Source organism: Eulemur rufifrons, chromosome 14, assembly GCF_041146395.1.
Source record: "Eulemur rufifrons isolate Redbay chromosome 14, OSU_ERuf_1, whole genome shotgun sequence".
NCBI classification, from domain to species: domain Eukaryota; kingdom Metazoa; phylum Chordata; class Mammalia; order Primates; family Lemuridae; genus Eulemur; species Eulemur rufifrons.
In genome coordinates, this window is record NC_090996.1 from 21,368,556 (window position 1) to 21,385,183 (window position 16,628).

General features: G+C 37.4%; 1 protein-coding gene across 2 annotated transcripts in view; it reads left to right on the forward strand.

Annotated features, from left to right (window-relative positions):
* The window catches only part of USP31 (ubiquitin specific peptidase 31), a 53,753-nt gene that overhangs the window by 14,255 nt on the left and 22,870 nt on the right, over positions 1 to 16,628 (forward strand). For both annotated transcript variants that reach the window (XM_069485969.1, XM_069485970.1), the window contains exons 2-6: positions 8,144 to 8,281; positions 9,563 to 9,651; positions 9,745 to 9,837; positions 10,446 to 10,581; positions 13,211 to 13,355. In XM_069485969.1, the coding sequence (XP_069342070.1) occupies positions 8,144 to 8,281; positions 9,563 to 9,651; positions 9,745 to 9,837; positions 10,446 to 10,581; positions 13,211 to 13,355 (601 nt within the window). The remainder of the gene's footprint in view (positions 1 to 8,143; positions 8,282 to 9,562; positions 9,652 to 9,744; positions 9,838 to 10,445; positions 10,582 to 13,210; positions 13,356 to 16,628) is intronic.

Sequence of the window (16,628 nt, forward strand, 5' to 3'; positions counted from 1 at the left end):
TACAGATGTAGTAATATAGATGCTTGTCCTGAGTTAGTTGTTTTACATGTTCCTTTGTGTGGCTTAAAGTTTTTAGTTTGACTCTGCTACTTCTGTTTTGTTATTAGTGTGGGGTTTGATGGATTTTTCCTGTCCCCATCTCTACACTTGTCACAATGAGGGGCTACTAAATAGGGCAGTGTTCTCTGTTTGTGCAGTCCCCACAGCTGTTTCCTATAGTAAAGACTCTGGAAAACAATGACCTCATGGTTTCCACAAAAAAACCTTTTATATTCCGTATTGGAAAAGAAATCATTCAAAATTGAGTAATTTAAAGTTCCTGTCCTCTGTTGCTTCTTCCTGCAAAAATATTCTTGTTTGCTCTGCTTATTAATTGTTCACTGGCTATTCCTCATGACCTTTTAAGTTTAACAAACAACACTTTTGCAGTGGAGCACATCGGGATATCTTGTCTTTCATTCGATTGTGATCATTCTCTATTTAGAAATCATTGTTTTATGCCATGGACTGTGGCAGTTCCTAGAGGAATTGGCCAGTCACCCAACATCTGTTGCATCTTCCCTCCAATTGTTGAGCTCGTATGGTAGCAAACAATGTGTCCACAAACAAACAGTTCACACTTTAGAAGATTTCATAGGGCTGGTCAGGAAATGCTTTTGTTGGTATCTTCTTCTGCTGGAAGGAACCTTTCTTTGTAAGCCCATCACCAGCTGAGTAAATTTTTCACTTTAATTCTTGCTATTCTTAAAATCTTTAAGAGCAAGGCAGAGCCATCTGATTCTTAGGTGATTTAAGGAACAATAATAATCATAATAATGAAAATACTGTTTATTTGTGTGGAACCAGATCATATACAAAGTGAATTCATGTGCAGTTTTTAATCTTCACAACAGCCTTGTCAAAGAGGCATTGTTATTCCATTTTTAAAATTAAGATAATGGGATTCAGTGCTAGTAAGTAGAGCTAGGACTGCAATCTTGTATAGTTTTTGTGAGAATTAAATGAGAAGATATAAGTAAGGGCTCACTGTAGAAACAAGCACACAGTATTCAAGAAATGACAAGTGTTAATAATGCAGGTGCTTGTTCTAAACCTATGGCCACTCCAATAACCTTCCCCTTATCCCCAAATAACCAAAGCCCAGAGAAAGAAGCATGGTGGTGATGACACATTCTTTGTGCCTTGGTAGTGTTCTTTGGCATCAGCTGCCCTGCCTTTCACTGCTATGCTTATTTTATTGACCTGCTCGTTTCAGTTCTGTAGTTCCATAGTGATGCTACAGGTTTCTGTGTTTGGTCTTGTCCCCAACAACATTTTTGCCAGTGAGTTGGATGAGGACCTAGCAGGCATATTAATTGACTTTGTAAATGTCTTAACACAGCATATACTCCAACTTACAGAATGCAGGTCCATGAATATCTTTAAAGTTAGCAGCTGAAATTTAATAGACTCTTGTATCTTGCATTTGGGTCCCAAAATGAGCTACCCCATAGCTTTCACATATGTGAATGGTCCTCAATGTGTTACTGGCATGTGATAGGCTGATGTAGCTGCCCAAAATGTGTAAGATTTTTATTCTACCTTCAAAGAAGTGTTGTGATCTGGGGAGGTGATGTGTGGTAGCTATAGGCTTACATTCTTTTTTCTCTCTCTATGTCCCATTTTTCTTTGGTACTGGCTGCTGTCACTTTTTCCCTCAGTGGTAATATCCAAAGGTTGGCTTGGGCTTTGGGTTTAGGGTTAATATAGGCAGAAAACTTTGGTTTAAGGCTCCATAGTTCTGTTTTTTTTTTTAAACAGCTTTATTGAAATATCATTGACATATAACAATTGTGCATATGTAATGTGTACAATTTGATGATTTTACCTCAACCATTTGTAATGTTCCATAGTAAGAAAGTATAATTATTTCTTAGATATTTAGATAGATATTCTAGTTTTTCTGTTTTGACTTTTACACTTCCCACATGATGACCTTTTAGTTGCATCAGGACTGGGTGTTTGCTTTTTTGATCGTATTAATTGTAACCCAGAATTTCCCCCTTCCTCCTTAAAAAAACGCTTTTGTTTTACTGTAGTTGAAAAGAATTTTAGATTATGTTGGAAAATGACAAGGAGGCCAAAAAGAAGATACTTTTGAGTTACTTAATTGGATACATAAGCACAGTTTGATTACCTGAGCTGCCTTTAAACTTGGAGTCATACTAGGCTTGGCCACTTAGAGCGCGCAGGGAAGGATGGGCAGAGTCTCCACCAACAGAGCAGCTTGAGCGTTACAAGGTGAACATTCCCCTTTACATTAGCTGATGAGAGATAGATGTGGTTCTCCAAAACCACGTTTTTGCCTCTCCAGCATCCTGGGACACTCAGGCGGGCAAGGCATAGTTCTTCACATGCTGCAACTTGATCTTCCTACATAGTCTGAATTCCTCCTTATTCCTCAAATAATAACATCTCAATTAGATAAACTGCATTTTTGTTTCTGGGCCATGTTTCAGTCATAGGAAAAAATGCAAATGACAACAAAACAAAAACTGATTAATAAGGATTTATTTAAAAGCAAATAAACCTCTGGAAGCCTCAGGGTTGGTGCAGCTGTAGTTCAGCCTCCAACATATGTTTTATATCTGATTGAGAATTGATGGTTAGAATGAACAACCTCAAGTCCTGAATGATCCTGAGTCATATATGGGGACAAACCATTTTAAGGTACCTTATTTATTAAAGATTATGGACAAAAATGTTTTAAGGCTTTTTAAATCAGATGAGGTTGAAGAATAGTGCTAAGTTTGGACAAATTACTTTATTTCTCTGAGCCCAAGTTTTTTCTTCTATAAATAATAATACAGCATAAGGAATTTCCTAAGGATGAATTTTGTAGGAAATAACACCTATTTAATGCACTGTTTCAGACATTAAATATTAACTGTTATTTTTACTCTTTATGCCAAGTTGTGTATTTGCTAGGTATTGGAAATAATATTGAATGAGACATTATTCCTGATCACTGTCTAGTGATACATGAGAGATTATGTGTCTTGGAGATACGAATAAGATACAGTGTAATAAGTGATATAATGCACTTATGACAGAGGAGCCCTCCCATGGCTTTAGTGAGTTTGGAAGTGAAACTCCAGAGCTTTTCCAGTGTGGCCATGTTCATTCTTAGTTCCAGCTTCACATTAGAAATAGAGTCATTTAAAAAAAAAAAAAATCACACATGGAAAAAAAATTAGCAATGGGCAGCTGCCAGGACATGGTTTTTATTTTTCCAAAGTTTCCCTAGGTAATTATAATGTGCAGCCAGGGTTGATAACCAATGCTTTACGTATTTCCTCCTCTTCTTTCTCTTTGGTATTTTTCAGGATTATATAGTACAATAGGGCGATTCCTTTCTTTTTTCTTGATTTTCTCTGAAACATACGTAATAGTATCTGTGCAGAGTTTTAGAGTTTATAAAATGCTTTTATGATCTCATTAAAACCTCATAGTAATCTTTTTAGAAAGGTATTATCATCCGCATTTTGCTGAAAAGGTGGCTGAGGCTCCGAGAAAACACACATTAGGTAAAAAGTGGTGGAAAGTGGACTTGCACCCAGGCTCTTGTTTCTACTGATTTCTAGCAGACCCTTCCAGCCACTGTTTGAATACTTGGAGGTCTTCTCTGGCTGCTGTATTTTCTACCTGTATAGCTTTATGATCTGTTGGGAAAGCTTTTGCTCATTGTTTGTCTGGCCCACCTATGTGTAGGATATTCCTTTTAATATTTCTCTCTTTTATCCTGGTTCTTGACCATACTTCACCTCTTAGTTTTGTGGTTTCATATATTGGTTATAATTTCTTGAAGTGCAGTAACTATTACTCAGCCGCTTTATTACAGCTTTTTCTTTTAGGTGTGGAATATGTACCCCTTTCCTAGTCTTTATTCAGCCATGAGTTCCTGCCACTAGGTCTTTGCAGTAAATGCGAGTCAGCTTAAAATCTGAAATTAATCAGACATTTTTTGCTATCAAATCCGTTTGGTTCCTGAGTTTGGATCCTAAGAACTTGGATGTGAGGGAAGAACCTGGACTTGGGTTATCCTATGTTTGGCCCTTCTGTCTGGAAGGATCAAGGAAGGACCTCTGTACAAGTTGAGCATCCCATATCCAAAAGTCCAAAATGTTCTAAACTTTGGAACCTTTTTGAGCACCGACTTGACACTCAAAGGAAATGCTTGTTGGAGCATTTTGGATTTTCAAATTTGGGGTGCTCAACTGGTAGGTATAATGCAAATATCCTCAAATCTGAAAAAATCTGAAACACGAAACACTTCTGGTTCTAAGCATTTTCGGATAAGGAATGCTCAACCTGTACCAGGAATAACAAACTTTCCCCTGTGGAAAACAGAGTCCAGGGGCTACGTGTGGCATTTGCTACTATTCTGATTGGGTTGTCTTTCCATCCCTTTGCCTCATTTCTTTTCTCTCTGTCTCCCCTTTCCCACCAGGGTCCCTGCTTCATCCTCTTGAGGAGGGAGAGTGAGAGAGAGTGGGTTTGGGGGTGGGGTAGAGGGCATTCCAGTCATAGGGAAAGTAGGTGTGAGAATCTGGAGGCTTTTGAGTTTCTTTCAAGAGCCTGTTATTGCCTTGGTTGGCTAATACTGGGGGCCTCACAGATGAATTTGTACCGTTATGTTAAAAGACCTCCCCACTAGAGGTGAATATGAGGAAGAGGACTGGATGAAGGGCACAGAGAGCCCGTTTGGTCATGGGTGCATTCTGTACCCCGGTGTGACATACTTTTGCATGGACGCTTTCTCTATCACTATTTTTTTCATGGGTCATATCTGTTTTTACAGTCTGCCCATTTGCACAAATTTCATCCCTTACATTTCAGTTAATTATTCTTCATCAAATTAACAGGTATCTTGAAAGTGAGAGTCAAAAGATGAAACTTAAGACACATGCTTATCATTCTTATATTTCCAACCTCCAAATTTCACTTTCAGATACCATCTATGAGGCCAGCTAGTCACATTTCATCTATTTCTTTATCTACAAGTATAAATAATATTGTCCTCCTGAGTTTTTGTTTTTTTCCCCCCCAGAATCACTGGAAATAAATTTTTCATTTCTTTTGGCATACAATCAAAGAAAATAAGTGATGATTGGGTTTACTGAGTCTTGCAAGCTATATTATTCCCACAAGAGTAGCCCAACTCTTGTTCAGTCATGTCAGACCAATATTACCACATCCATTCCCCCCATGGGAGGAAATTACTAATGACCATTGCTTCATTTTCTTCTCCCTGGGGTCAGGTAAAAGGACTTTGTCTTGGACTAGTCAGTGTCTTTTCCCTGGGGCCTGTGGCCTCTTTACTGGGACTGTATGGGTAGAAGGAACCTCATGTCTAATTTTATAGTTCCAGTTATATAGACTTCCTCCTTTTTCTTTTCTTACCCATGTTTCCCACTCATGTTTTTGTTCTTTACTGAGGGTTGGGTGGGGGAAATGCTTTCTATTTGAAGGGTAGGGAGAAATTTTATGAAACCCCATAAGTGTTTTGACTTTTACCTTATTATTTAGTAACTATATGCTAAGGATTATCCCAGTTGAGGGGAAAATTGGAGCAATGGTCAGATTTATTTACAGTAGGATATGTAGGAGCTAAGCTAATAAGACTAAGTTTAATATTTTTCCAAACAAACACTATATCCAGATTCTATAAAATAGACACAGATATGTGAGGTTTACATCCTATTTTTCATAGACGTGCAAGTTTAAATAATTTCTCAGATTGTATCAATACTTCTATTTACGGATGACAGTGATAATCCACTTTTTTAAAACTGCAGAAATACAGAAGGATTAATTTTAGGACATCAAATAAACTAAGGTTAAATTATGAAAAATTTGGTAAACCAAAGCAGCATCAGATGTGACCCAAAACACAAACTACATCATTGCTGGGATTCTAGGGGAAGAGCTTGGGTAAAGATTTGGGATGCAGAGGCCTCATCTCCTTTCATAAACCAGGAGTCGCAGTTCAGTGAGTTGCCTCAGAAAACCAGTGGTTTGTGACAGAGTCAGGGTTGAACTCAGGTTTCTTGTCTCCCACTGTTTTTCTTTTTCTGTAACACATACTAAAGGATTGGCTATTAGATTATTCTATGTTTTGTTTTGTCTGGGGAAGAGATAAAATAAATTGTCCCCTGGGTATCTGCAGTGGAAGAAATGACCATTGTAAGGAGTAAAAAGAGGGAGAAAGAGGAGCTTTTGTGTATGTGCATTGAGATTTTCTTTTCCTTAACTTTCCTTTAGTTTGTGATGTAGGGATTGAGGGTGGGGCTGACCCAGAGCAGTTTTTGCCCTAGTTACGGAGGGTTGTGGAAGTCCTCTTGCTTGTTTAGTCGTGCCCAACAAAAATCTTGTTAAGCAGCCTTAGCACGATGCCTTAGTACACAGGAATTGGGGGATAAGTGCTGGATGAATTGAAGCGGTAATGATAAGAAGCATAAATAAATTTAATACAATCTTGATAAAGAATTGAATATTGTCTCCACCCTAAAATTTGAATGGACGCTGTATATAAAATATCTGCTTTTGATACATAGTGAAGAGTTTGATTTCAGTTAATTTGTTTTTTGGGATGTATATGTTGAGAACTTTTTTCCCCCTTTTTCCCATTGGAAGTAAGAAAGAGAGTGAGTTCTGAACAGAAGCTTGCCCTCTGCTTCTGGAGGTTTGCATGACCCAACTGCCTGCCATGAGATTTGTCGCTAGCCTGCTACACCTGAGACTTCCTCTTGGCAGTTGTCCTCTGCTTCCTCCATAAAACAAACAATACAAAACAAACTCAAAAAGACAGGTTCCATGCCTTCCTGTCTGTAGCTTATCTGAATCCATAAACTGTCTTTACAACCTTCTCTTCTGTCTCTCCCACCTCCCGTTTAAGGTTAATTCCTCTACCTCTTTTTGAGTCAATCCCTCCTTCTCCCCTTGTGGAAGAATCGTCTTTCTTCAGATACCTCCTGTTAGCTTCTTCCCTCAGCATGGAGGTCCCTCTGCTCTGTAAGTGCCCCCTCCAGATGGTCACAGCATCTTTCCTCCTTGCTTTTATAACTAAGCTTCTTGGATCGAAAGAATGGTCTTCCGGCAGTTACCCAGTTCCGTACCTTTTCTTCTCTTTTAGCCGTCTCTGATCAGTGTCCTCCTTCACTGAGATTGCGTGGGCAGGCAACCTCTTCATCTGCCATTCCAAAGGGCTGTCTCAGTGCCTATCTCACCTGACTTTTCTGCAGTAGTTACATTGTTGCTCTCATCTCCTTGGAGGTTTGTCACCCTCAGCTTGTATAATGCCACTCTTTGTTGAATGAATGATGAATCTTGAAGCTGTAATGTATCTGACATAAAAGTTTAGCATTTTAGCAAAATCTACTTAAATAAATCTTATTGTAAAGCTTGAAACAAAATTTTTAACTGCTCTGTTATGTAAGTAATACGTAGTCATTGCAGAAAATTTAGAAAATATGAAAAGTGAAAAAAAGCACCTGTAATTCTTTCACCTGGAGATAGCACTTAATATTTTGGTATATGTCATTTTAGAACTTTTCTTTGTATATATACATCTACACACATACACACAATTTTTTATGAGAATACATTCACACTTCACACTGCTTATTTATAACCTTTTTTTCACTTAATGTAGCTGTATTATTTAGAATGGTTATGTCATGTAGTTGTACCGTAATTTATTCAATGAATTCCTGTTTTTAAGATGTTCAAGTTATTGCCATTTTTTTTTGCTATTATAAACACTGATGCATATCTTAGAAGTCATTTTTTTAAAAAAATTTATTTGTGTAGATTTAAGGGGTACAAGTGTAGTTTTTAGAAGTCTTGACATGCTGTTCCAATGGTTTCCTTTAGATACATTCCTAAAGGTAGGTTTGGTGGATAAGTGTATTTTAAGGTTTTGGTACATGTTTCTGGGGGTGAGGTTTTTACAGTAAGCATCTGTTTTTACATTGCTGTCCTTCTGGGGAGTTCTCTGTAACACCCTTGAGATCCTGTATCCCTCTTTGGGATTATGAATATTAATAAATAGTTTAAAGCCAGAAACTCAGAGCTGTTCACGTCGATTTATTTACCTGTATAGAGTATTGTGTCAAAGAATGCACTGCAGTATCGGGGAAATTCCCAGCATGACGCCCAGGAGTTTCTGCTGTGGCTTTTGGACCGAGTTCACGAAGACCTCAATCACGCTGTGAAGCAGAGTGGCCAGCCTCCTCTGAAGGTAAGGACACAGTCAGGGAGCAGTGAGCATCAGTGAACAGAGTAAGGAGAGAGTGTAGAGTCTTCTCCTGTGTATTTGGTTAATACAGTGAAATTGACTAACCTCTGGGTGAGTATAAAATTCAGTGGATACTTAAAGGATATTTCACCTTTTTTACTACTGTGTTGGCAGTGTAAGGTACAAGAGACACTGTCCGCAACGGACTTACAGTCTAAGGAGAGGGGAAAACACTTGCATATATGACTGACTTTAAGATTATAAGTGATTTCATCTCACTAAACTGTTCTTAAAGCAGAATACATTTGCTTTCGATTCTAATAAGACATGCCTTAGAGATCACTGGAATGAACACATAATCCGAAAGGAAATGTGTGGATGTCTCTGCTGTTAGGATTGGATTTGAGCATAGAAACTGAATCCCCACAGGGTTCTTACTGAGAAATGTAATGATCGATTCATTCAATTTTTATACTTGTAGCCTTAATGTGATGGATAAAATGATTTATATAATGAAAAATAATTAAGACTAAAGAATTGCTTCCTCCACACAGCTTTTAAAGTTTTTGATAACTCTGCTGTGTACTTCCAATTTTAAATTTCTAGTTTTGGTAAGTTGTTAAATTATTCTGATTCAAGGTCCTTTTGTGCCTGAACACTCTATACTGTCATATGACTATATGCGTGTGGCTGACTCTCCCACCAAATTGAGACATCCTCAAGGTCAGGCACTGTGTCTTACTATCTTTGTATCCTAATGTCCTGTACAGTGCTCTCTGCATGTGATAGCAGATGCTCGGTAACTAACCGTTGGACAGAGGGACACAAAAAGGTTATACAAATTATTAAGTTATGAAATAGAGTGCGATTAGGCACCAAAATGAACAGCACACCTATTACGTGCTTGAGAATTTAGATATTGGAAGAATTAGTACGTTCAGAGTGGTTGGGGATTACTTTCTGGAAAAGGTTGGTTGGAGTGGGGGCTTTGAGAGTTGGAGGGAGAGTGGAGTATCCTGGGAGGGAGAGCTGCTCTGCTGCCTAAATTGGGTGAAGAGATGGATAAACATGGTCAAGTGAACAGTCTGTTTGAGGAGATGAGTCCAAGTGATCCACGTCCCGTCTGCTGTGTTGTGGTCACTTTAGCAGGTGCTTGTCACTGAAGCTTCAGGACTTGGTGCAGAGCATGTAAAGGAAGTCAAAGACATTTGTGACTTTTTAGGTTCATCTTCAATCAAAAATTGGTACTTCTAGTCTGTGAAATTACACTTTCTTTATTTTTAGCCACCGTCAGAGACTGATATGATGCCTGAGGGACCATCTTTTCCTGTCTGTAGCACTTTTGTACAAGAACTTTTTCAAGCCCAGTACAGGTATGAGCAAATCAAATGTTCCTTCTTATTTTGTTTACTTGATGCAGTTCTAGGTGATATTAATGTTTGTGTCTTACCTTTTTATTTTTGAAGATCTTCTTTGACATGTCCTCATTGTCAGAAACAGAGCAACACTTTTGACCCTTTCCTCTGCATTTCTTTGCCAATTCCTCTACCCCATACAAGGTAAGAACAGATGTAGTAAAAATTAAGACTGTGTGTTCCTACAGAGTTCCTTTTCCTCTGCAGGCTCCAATTATTAGGTCTTCTTACTTATTTGGAGAAGTAATAGGGTTAATGATAAACTGAATACAGACATTGTCACAACCTTACAAAAATAAATGGCTGTCTGAGTTTGCAGGGTGGGCGGGCACATGAGGCAAGCAAACAGGTGCTGTGATCTGGTTCAGTTTGTCATCCACAGACAGTATAGGAGACGGGAGGGTGGTTGGGTGACTTCTTAATTCTCTAGAGACTTTATATTGCACTTCTTGTTTCTTAGTTGCTTTATTTTAAAATATTTCTTAACATTTCCAGGAGTTATTCTGTTTTAAAGAAAATACAAAGCACAGAACCAAATATGGATATATTTTGTTTTATGAAGATTGCCTTTTCCAGAGGTGTCAATTGTTTGATAGTTCTACTTCGATCCAAATGAAGTTTTTTCATTTGGCTTTGAAATAAAGGTGTGGGTTAGCTTTAGTCTTGTGATTTCAGATCAGGCTTGTTTTGCTTCTTCTATATTGTAGTTGAAATAAGTGGCTAATGAGAAGATCTGACTTTGATCTGTACAGGCCTCTCTATGTCACTGTAGTGTATCAAGGGAAATGCTCTCACTGCATGAGGATTGGCGTGGCTGTGCCTCTGTCTGGGACTGTTGCCAGACTTCGGGAAGCCGTGTCTATGGAAACAAAGATCCCCACCGATCAGGTAATAAGCCTGCTAAGACATATCATACATGAGCCGCAAAAGTATTGCTTTCTGTTCTGGAATTTTCTTGCAGTTATCTGCCAAATATGGTTATATAGGAATTTAGAACCAGTTGTATTTAGTGTTGAGGGGGAAAAAAAAAAATCAAGACTTAAAAGAGTAAAATGTAAAGAAACTTTTCATGCTTCATTTAATTGTATTTTTTTAAAAGGCAAAGCTGTGACTTTACACCAAGATCTTCTTATAACTTTGTTTATAAAGTATAAATACTTAACCCCTCTTAAATCATTCTTGTGGATGTATATATGGGCAATAGAGTATCCGTGTGTTATTTGACAGTTAAAGAGGCTTAGAAAATTTGAGCAGTGACACTAGCAAACCCCCTCTCTGTTATAGTGAAAAGAATGGATGTCTTCTTGCTAGTGTAGTGTTCTCTACATAATAGATGCTCAGGGTATTTCATTTTCCTATTAAAGCTATACCAGAGTCTCTTACCTTGTTTAGATAACAGAAAAGAAAGTTATGCCCCTTCCCTTTTTGGGGGTATATCTTTGATAAGTGAGTATGTTTAAATCGATGAAAATACTTTGGCCTATTTGTGACTTGACATATTTTCACATACAGTTTTTACTCAATTGAGTGTTATGGTTTTATTTGGGAAAACATTCCTTATTTAAGATTTACTAAGAAAAGATTACTCAGTGGCTAAATAGCTTTTCCCTAGATAGCTTCGGGAAATGGCTGTGTAATCACTAAAATAATAATAAAGTGTTTTATACTTCAGCCTCAGGTGGCCTTGTTTGGGAAGTTACCACAGTAAAACAAATAACAAGCAGCAGTGTTGTCCTAATACAGCAAATATCTTATATTTTCACAGGCCAAGTACTGGCATGTTGATGAAATGTTCATATTCTTCCTTACTCTGAAGAGCTCATTGATTCTTTTTTTCCCCTTCAGGGTGAGGGGAGAGACAGAAAGAGAGGGAGGGAGGCTTTGGTGGTGTCCAGGGCAAATCTGCTTGCATCTTTGAAGCTTCCAGCACTGTTTGACTCTTTTTGCATGTGGTTTAAATTGGTGAAATAATTACAGGTTTTCTTTTGACCTCAGCTTGCTGGAGAGAGTGAATTTTACTTGCATGTTCACCAACAGAAAAACAACATGGTTGTTAAATTCATTAGAAGGAAAATGTGCCAGGAACATTTTTGCTGGACTATTTGTAGAATATGCCACTAACCCATTTTACCTTGTAGATTTGCGGAATGTTAGTGCTGGTAGAAGGGAGGTCTACCAGGTCCAGTCCAACCCTCCTTCGTTTGAAGGAGGCTCAGAGAAACCATGTGACTTGTTCAAATCCACAGGGCTGGTTGGTGGCAACGTGATTAGAACCTCCTCATGCCCAGTTCAGTGCTTTTTCATTAGGCAGTGCTGCTAAGCGTGTGCTGAAATCTTTAAAAGTCCCCATTGTTTTTCTCTACATCTTTTGTTTTTCTGTTTTGTTATAAAATTCTCAACCATTTAAGAAATACGTAAAGTGGAAGTATTTCATACTAAGTCTGTTAGTACTAAAGGTTACTAACTTTAATAGTATGTTATATAGTATTCATTCACATTTTTTTCTATGCATATACTACATTATTTATAAAAGTGGAATCATTTACACATACTGTTCTTGCTTTTTATTTTATTTTTATTTTGTCCTTGCTTTTTATTTACTTAGATCTTTCCATGTTAGTGCAAATAATATGTAGCTCATTCTTCTTAATAGCTCTATAATTTCAGTAGGGGTATGATATATATTTAACTAGTTACTATTATTGGACATTTGGGTTATTTAATTTTTTTTCCAATACAGATATCCATGGTTATTTGACATTTTTAACCTGAAAAGAAGAAAATAATGGTGGAGAAAGTCTCAGAGTCAGAAGTAGACTCTCTCCTTGGTATGAGACTAGATAGGTGTAGAACCTTAGGCGAGTCTGCAGACTTCTCTTCTTCAGTGAATCAGGGGGGTTAGACTTCATAATCTCCTGGGTCTCTTTTACACAAACATTTAGAGGAACTCTGGTTTTTAGTGCCATGAAATTCTGAAGTCAGAGTACAGGTATCTGTGGGGGATTGGTTCTAGGACCCCCTGAGGATACCAAAATCCATGATGTTCAAGTCCTTTATATAAAATGGCATAGTATTTGCATATAACCTATGCATATCCTCCTATATACTATAAATCATTTTTGGATTACATGTAATATCTAATACAACATAAATTTATGTAAATAGTTATTATACTCTATTTTTTCATGAATGATAAGAAAAAAGTCTTTACATGTTCAGTACAGACACAACCATCCTTTTTTTTTTCTTCTGAATATTTTCACTCTGTAGTTGGTTGAATCATGACTGTGAAACCCAGGGATGTGGAGGGCTGCCTATATATTGTTACACAATTACAGAGGATATTGTGCTTCTAAGGTTCTCTCATTAAAGGCAAATAATGGGGGCTCTGTGAGATGTTTCAAAGCCCTCTCAAACCACTGCAAGGCCTGATGATCTGGAGAAGTTCAAAGAATTGGGAAACCAATTAATATTAAATTTCTAGTTATCCAACTATTTACATGTTTCCTATTTTTAGATTGTGTTAACAGAAATGTACTATGATGGGTTCCATCGTTCCTTTTGTGATACAGACGACCTGGAAACAGTCCATGAAAGCGACTGCATTTTTGCCTTTGAAACTCCCGAGATATTTAGGCCTGAAGGAATTCTCAGTCAAAGAGGTAAATGAGCACCTGTTTCCATGATACCACCTGGGTTTGCAGGTCTAACAACTGTCTACCTTTTTAGATGTCTGTTATGTGATGTTATACACTTTGAAAAAATTGGGGTAAATATAATACACATAACATAATTTTTTATGATGGTTAAATTTTATGGGAACATATTTCCCTAGAAGAAGGCGGCTTTTAACTGTTTTGGGCAAAAATTTATATCCATAGTTGGGATAGCCCTTTACTGACTACGTCCTCTCTTAAGTGGCCTTTTTGGTGTATTATGATGGCACTTGGGAAGATATACTATGCCATTGCTTTTTTAAAATATTTTTGGTTTATTTATTTATTTATTTTTTGAGACAATCTTGCTCTGTCGCCCTGGATAGAGTGCAGTGGCCTGATCATCACTCACTGCAACTTCAAAACTCCTAGGCTCAAGAGATCCTCCTACTTCAGCCTCCCAAGTAGCTAGGACTGCAGATATGCACCATCACACCTGGCTAATTTTTTCTATTTTTGGTAGAGACAGGGTCTTGCTCTTGTTCAGGCTGGTCTTGAACTCCTGAGCTCAAGCAATCCTCCTACCTGGGTTTCCCAGAGTGCTAGGATTATAGGTGTGAGCCACTATGCCTGGCCTTGAATTTCCAAATTCTGTAATCTTTGTTATAGAGTGTTTTTTTGATACTTGCTTTTGTGAAATTTGCATGTAACTCTTTATTGGTAAGTAGCAAAAATAAAGTAAAACTCTGGACAGTATTGTTGCTTTTATTGCACTTTGGGCTCTAATTTGGAATCTAGCTTGTCTCTCCACTGTGCTTGGAGGGTTATGGGGCTATTCTGATTTTGAGAGTTGGCAGGCAACTCAAATTTCGTTCCTGGCCTTAGTATTCTTGAAGGTTCGTCCTGAGGCTTCTCCACATCAGTGTCACCTGGGAACTGGTTAGGAATGCAAATTCTTGGACTCTATCCCAGATCTATTGAATGAGAAACTCTGGGAGCTGGACCCAGCAGTCTGTTTTGAACAAGCCCTCTAGGTGATTCTGATGCAATCTGAAGTTTGGGAACTGCTGCTCCACCAGTCTTAGCAGTATTTTCTACTGCTGTGACTTTTAGAACTAAATTCCACCACTGGCCCCTGCTTTTCTTCAGGTTCTGATTCCATTCCGTGACTTCCACCTGTCTACTGGAATTTCTTCTTAGAAGTCCTACGGGCCTCTTACACTACACATTTCTTTCTTAGACCAGTTTCTTCTGTGGAATAATGACACTACCATGCTTCACTCCAGCTGGATCGAGGCTTTGTGACTTCTCCCTCAAAATTCACATAGAACTGATGGCACACTTTGCATTTTTCCTCATCCTTCTGCTATGGACACGGTTCAGACAAGTCTCAACAGAGCTTTTCCAGCAATTTCTTTTGTCTTTACTTTGGGCTTTCTTCAGTCCAGTTAATTCCCCACAGTGCCACCAGACTTACTCTATTACATACTTCTGATCATGTTACATGCTTATTGATTTACCAGTGGTTCCCCTTTGTCTAAGATTATATGTAGGCACCTTGGAAGAATGCATGACCGCTGGTGATTTGGCCCATGCCTTTCTTTCTGGCCTCCCTGCTACCCTGTGTCTCCTTCCCCATGTACTCTTTTCCAAGTTTCTCTCTATTTCTCAAATAGGCCTTGGGCTTTTCCACTTTCCTTACTGTTTTGCTCTGCTGAGAATTTCTTCTTCACCTTTTGTCTCATTGGCTGTTACTTTGTCTCTTCCAGGCTCTAATCTCCCCATCCCACCTAGCTCTAAGCAACCACTATTCTACTTTATGTTTCCTTAGATTTCCCTAGTTTAGACTTTCCTGTGATTGAGATCATATAATATGTGGTCTTTGGTGACTGGCTTTACTCAGCATGTTTTCAAGTTTCATTCATGTTGTGGCATTTATCATATGCCATTTCTTTTTAAGGTTGAATAATATTTCATTGTCTGGATATATCACATTTTGTTTATCCATGTGTTAGTTATGAACTATTTCTGCCTTTTGGCTATTGCGAATAATGCTGCTGTGAACATTCCTGGCAAGTTTTTGTGTGGACATATGTTTTCACTTCTCTTCAGTACGTACCTAGGAGTGGCATTTCTAGGTCATGTGGTAACTCTATGTTTAATCATTTGAGGAACTTCCAGACTGTTTTCTGGAGTGGCTGTACCATTTTACATTCTCCTTAACAGTGTCTGAGGGTTTTAATTTCTCTACATCCTCTCCAACACTTGTTATTATCTGACTTTTTGATTCTGGCTATCCTAGTCAGTGTACAGTGATATCTCACTATGGTTTTGATTTACATTTTGTGGATGACATGTTGAACATCTTTTCATGTGCTTATTGGCCATTTGTGTATTATCTTTGGAAAAATGCTTATTGAGGTCTTTTGCCCATTTTTAAATTGCATTGTTTACTTTTTGTTGAGTTGTGTAGAAATTTCATATATGCCAGATACTAGGCTCTTATCAGATATATGACTTGCAAATATTTTCTTCCATTCTGTAGGTTCTTTTCACTTTCCTGATAATGTGCTTTGATACATAAAAGTTCTTAATTTTGATGAAGTCCAATTTATCTATTTTTTCTTTTGTCATGCTTTAGGAGAAATCTTCAAGGACACTAGATGTGAGTGATATAATTACATGAAAAAAATACAATGTGATCATTTTTTAAGATACATGTATGTAGCTATATAGAAAAATACTACATAGAAATATATCAAAATAATAATAGCTACACCTGAGTTTTGGAATTACAGGTGATTTTGATTATTTTTAAAATACTTTGGTATATTTTTGAATTTTTATAATGAACACACATCATTTTCGTAACTGGGAAAAAGCATTTTGAAAAGGAAAGTAGGATGCAGTAGAAATTATTAAAAAGCATGTTTGTATTTATTTATATTTAATACTTAATATTAAATTATAAAAATAATTTGAGATTAATTAAATCATTACATATTGATAATGGTTGTTATAATAATAATGAAGAACTTCGTAAACTGAATAGCAGCAGCAAAATACATAATTCGAAAACAAAAAAATGAGAAATTGTAAAAAAAAGTTCTCGGTGGGAGTTTTTTTAATAAACTTGCCATTGTTTGCCTGTTAAAAATTAGATTAACATTAAAGACATAGAAGATATGAATAATATTTACATAGTTAAGGTAGAAAGGCACTATTACTAGTGTTAATGAACTAGGGGCAAACTAAGCAATAAAGAAAATCTGAATAAAT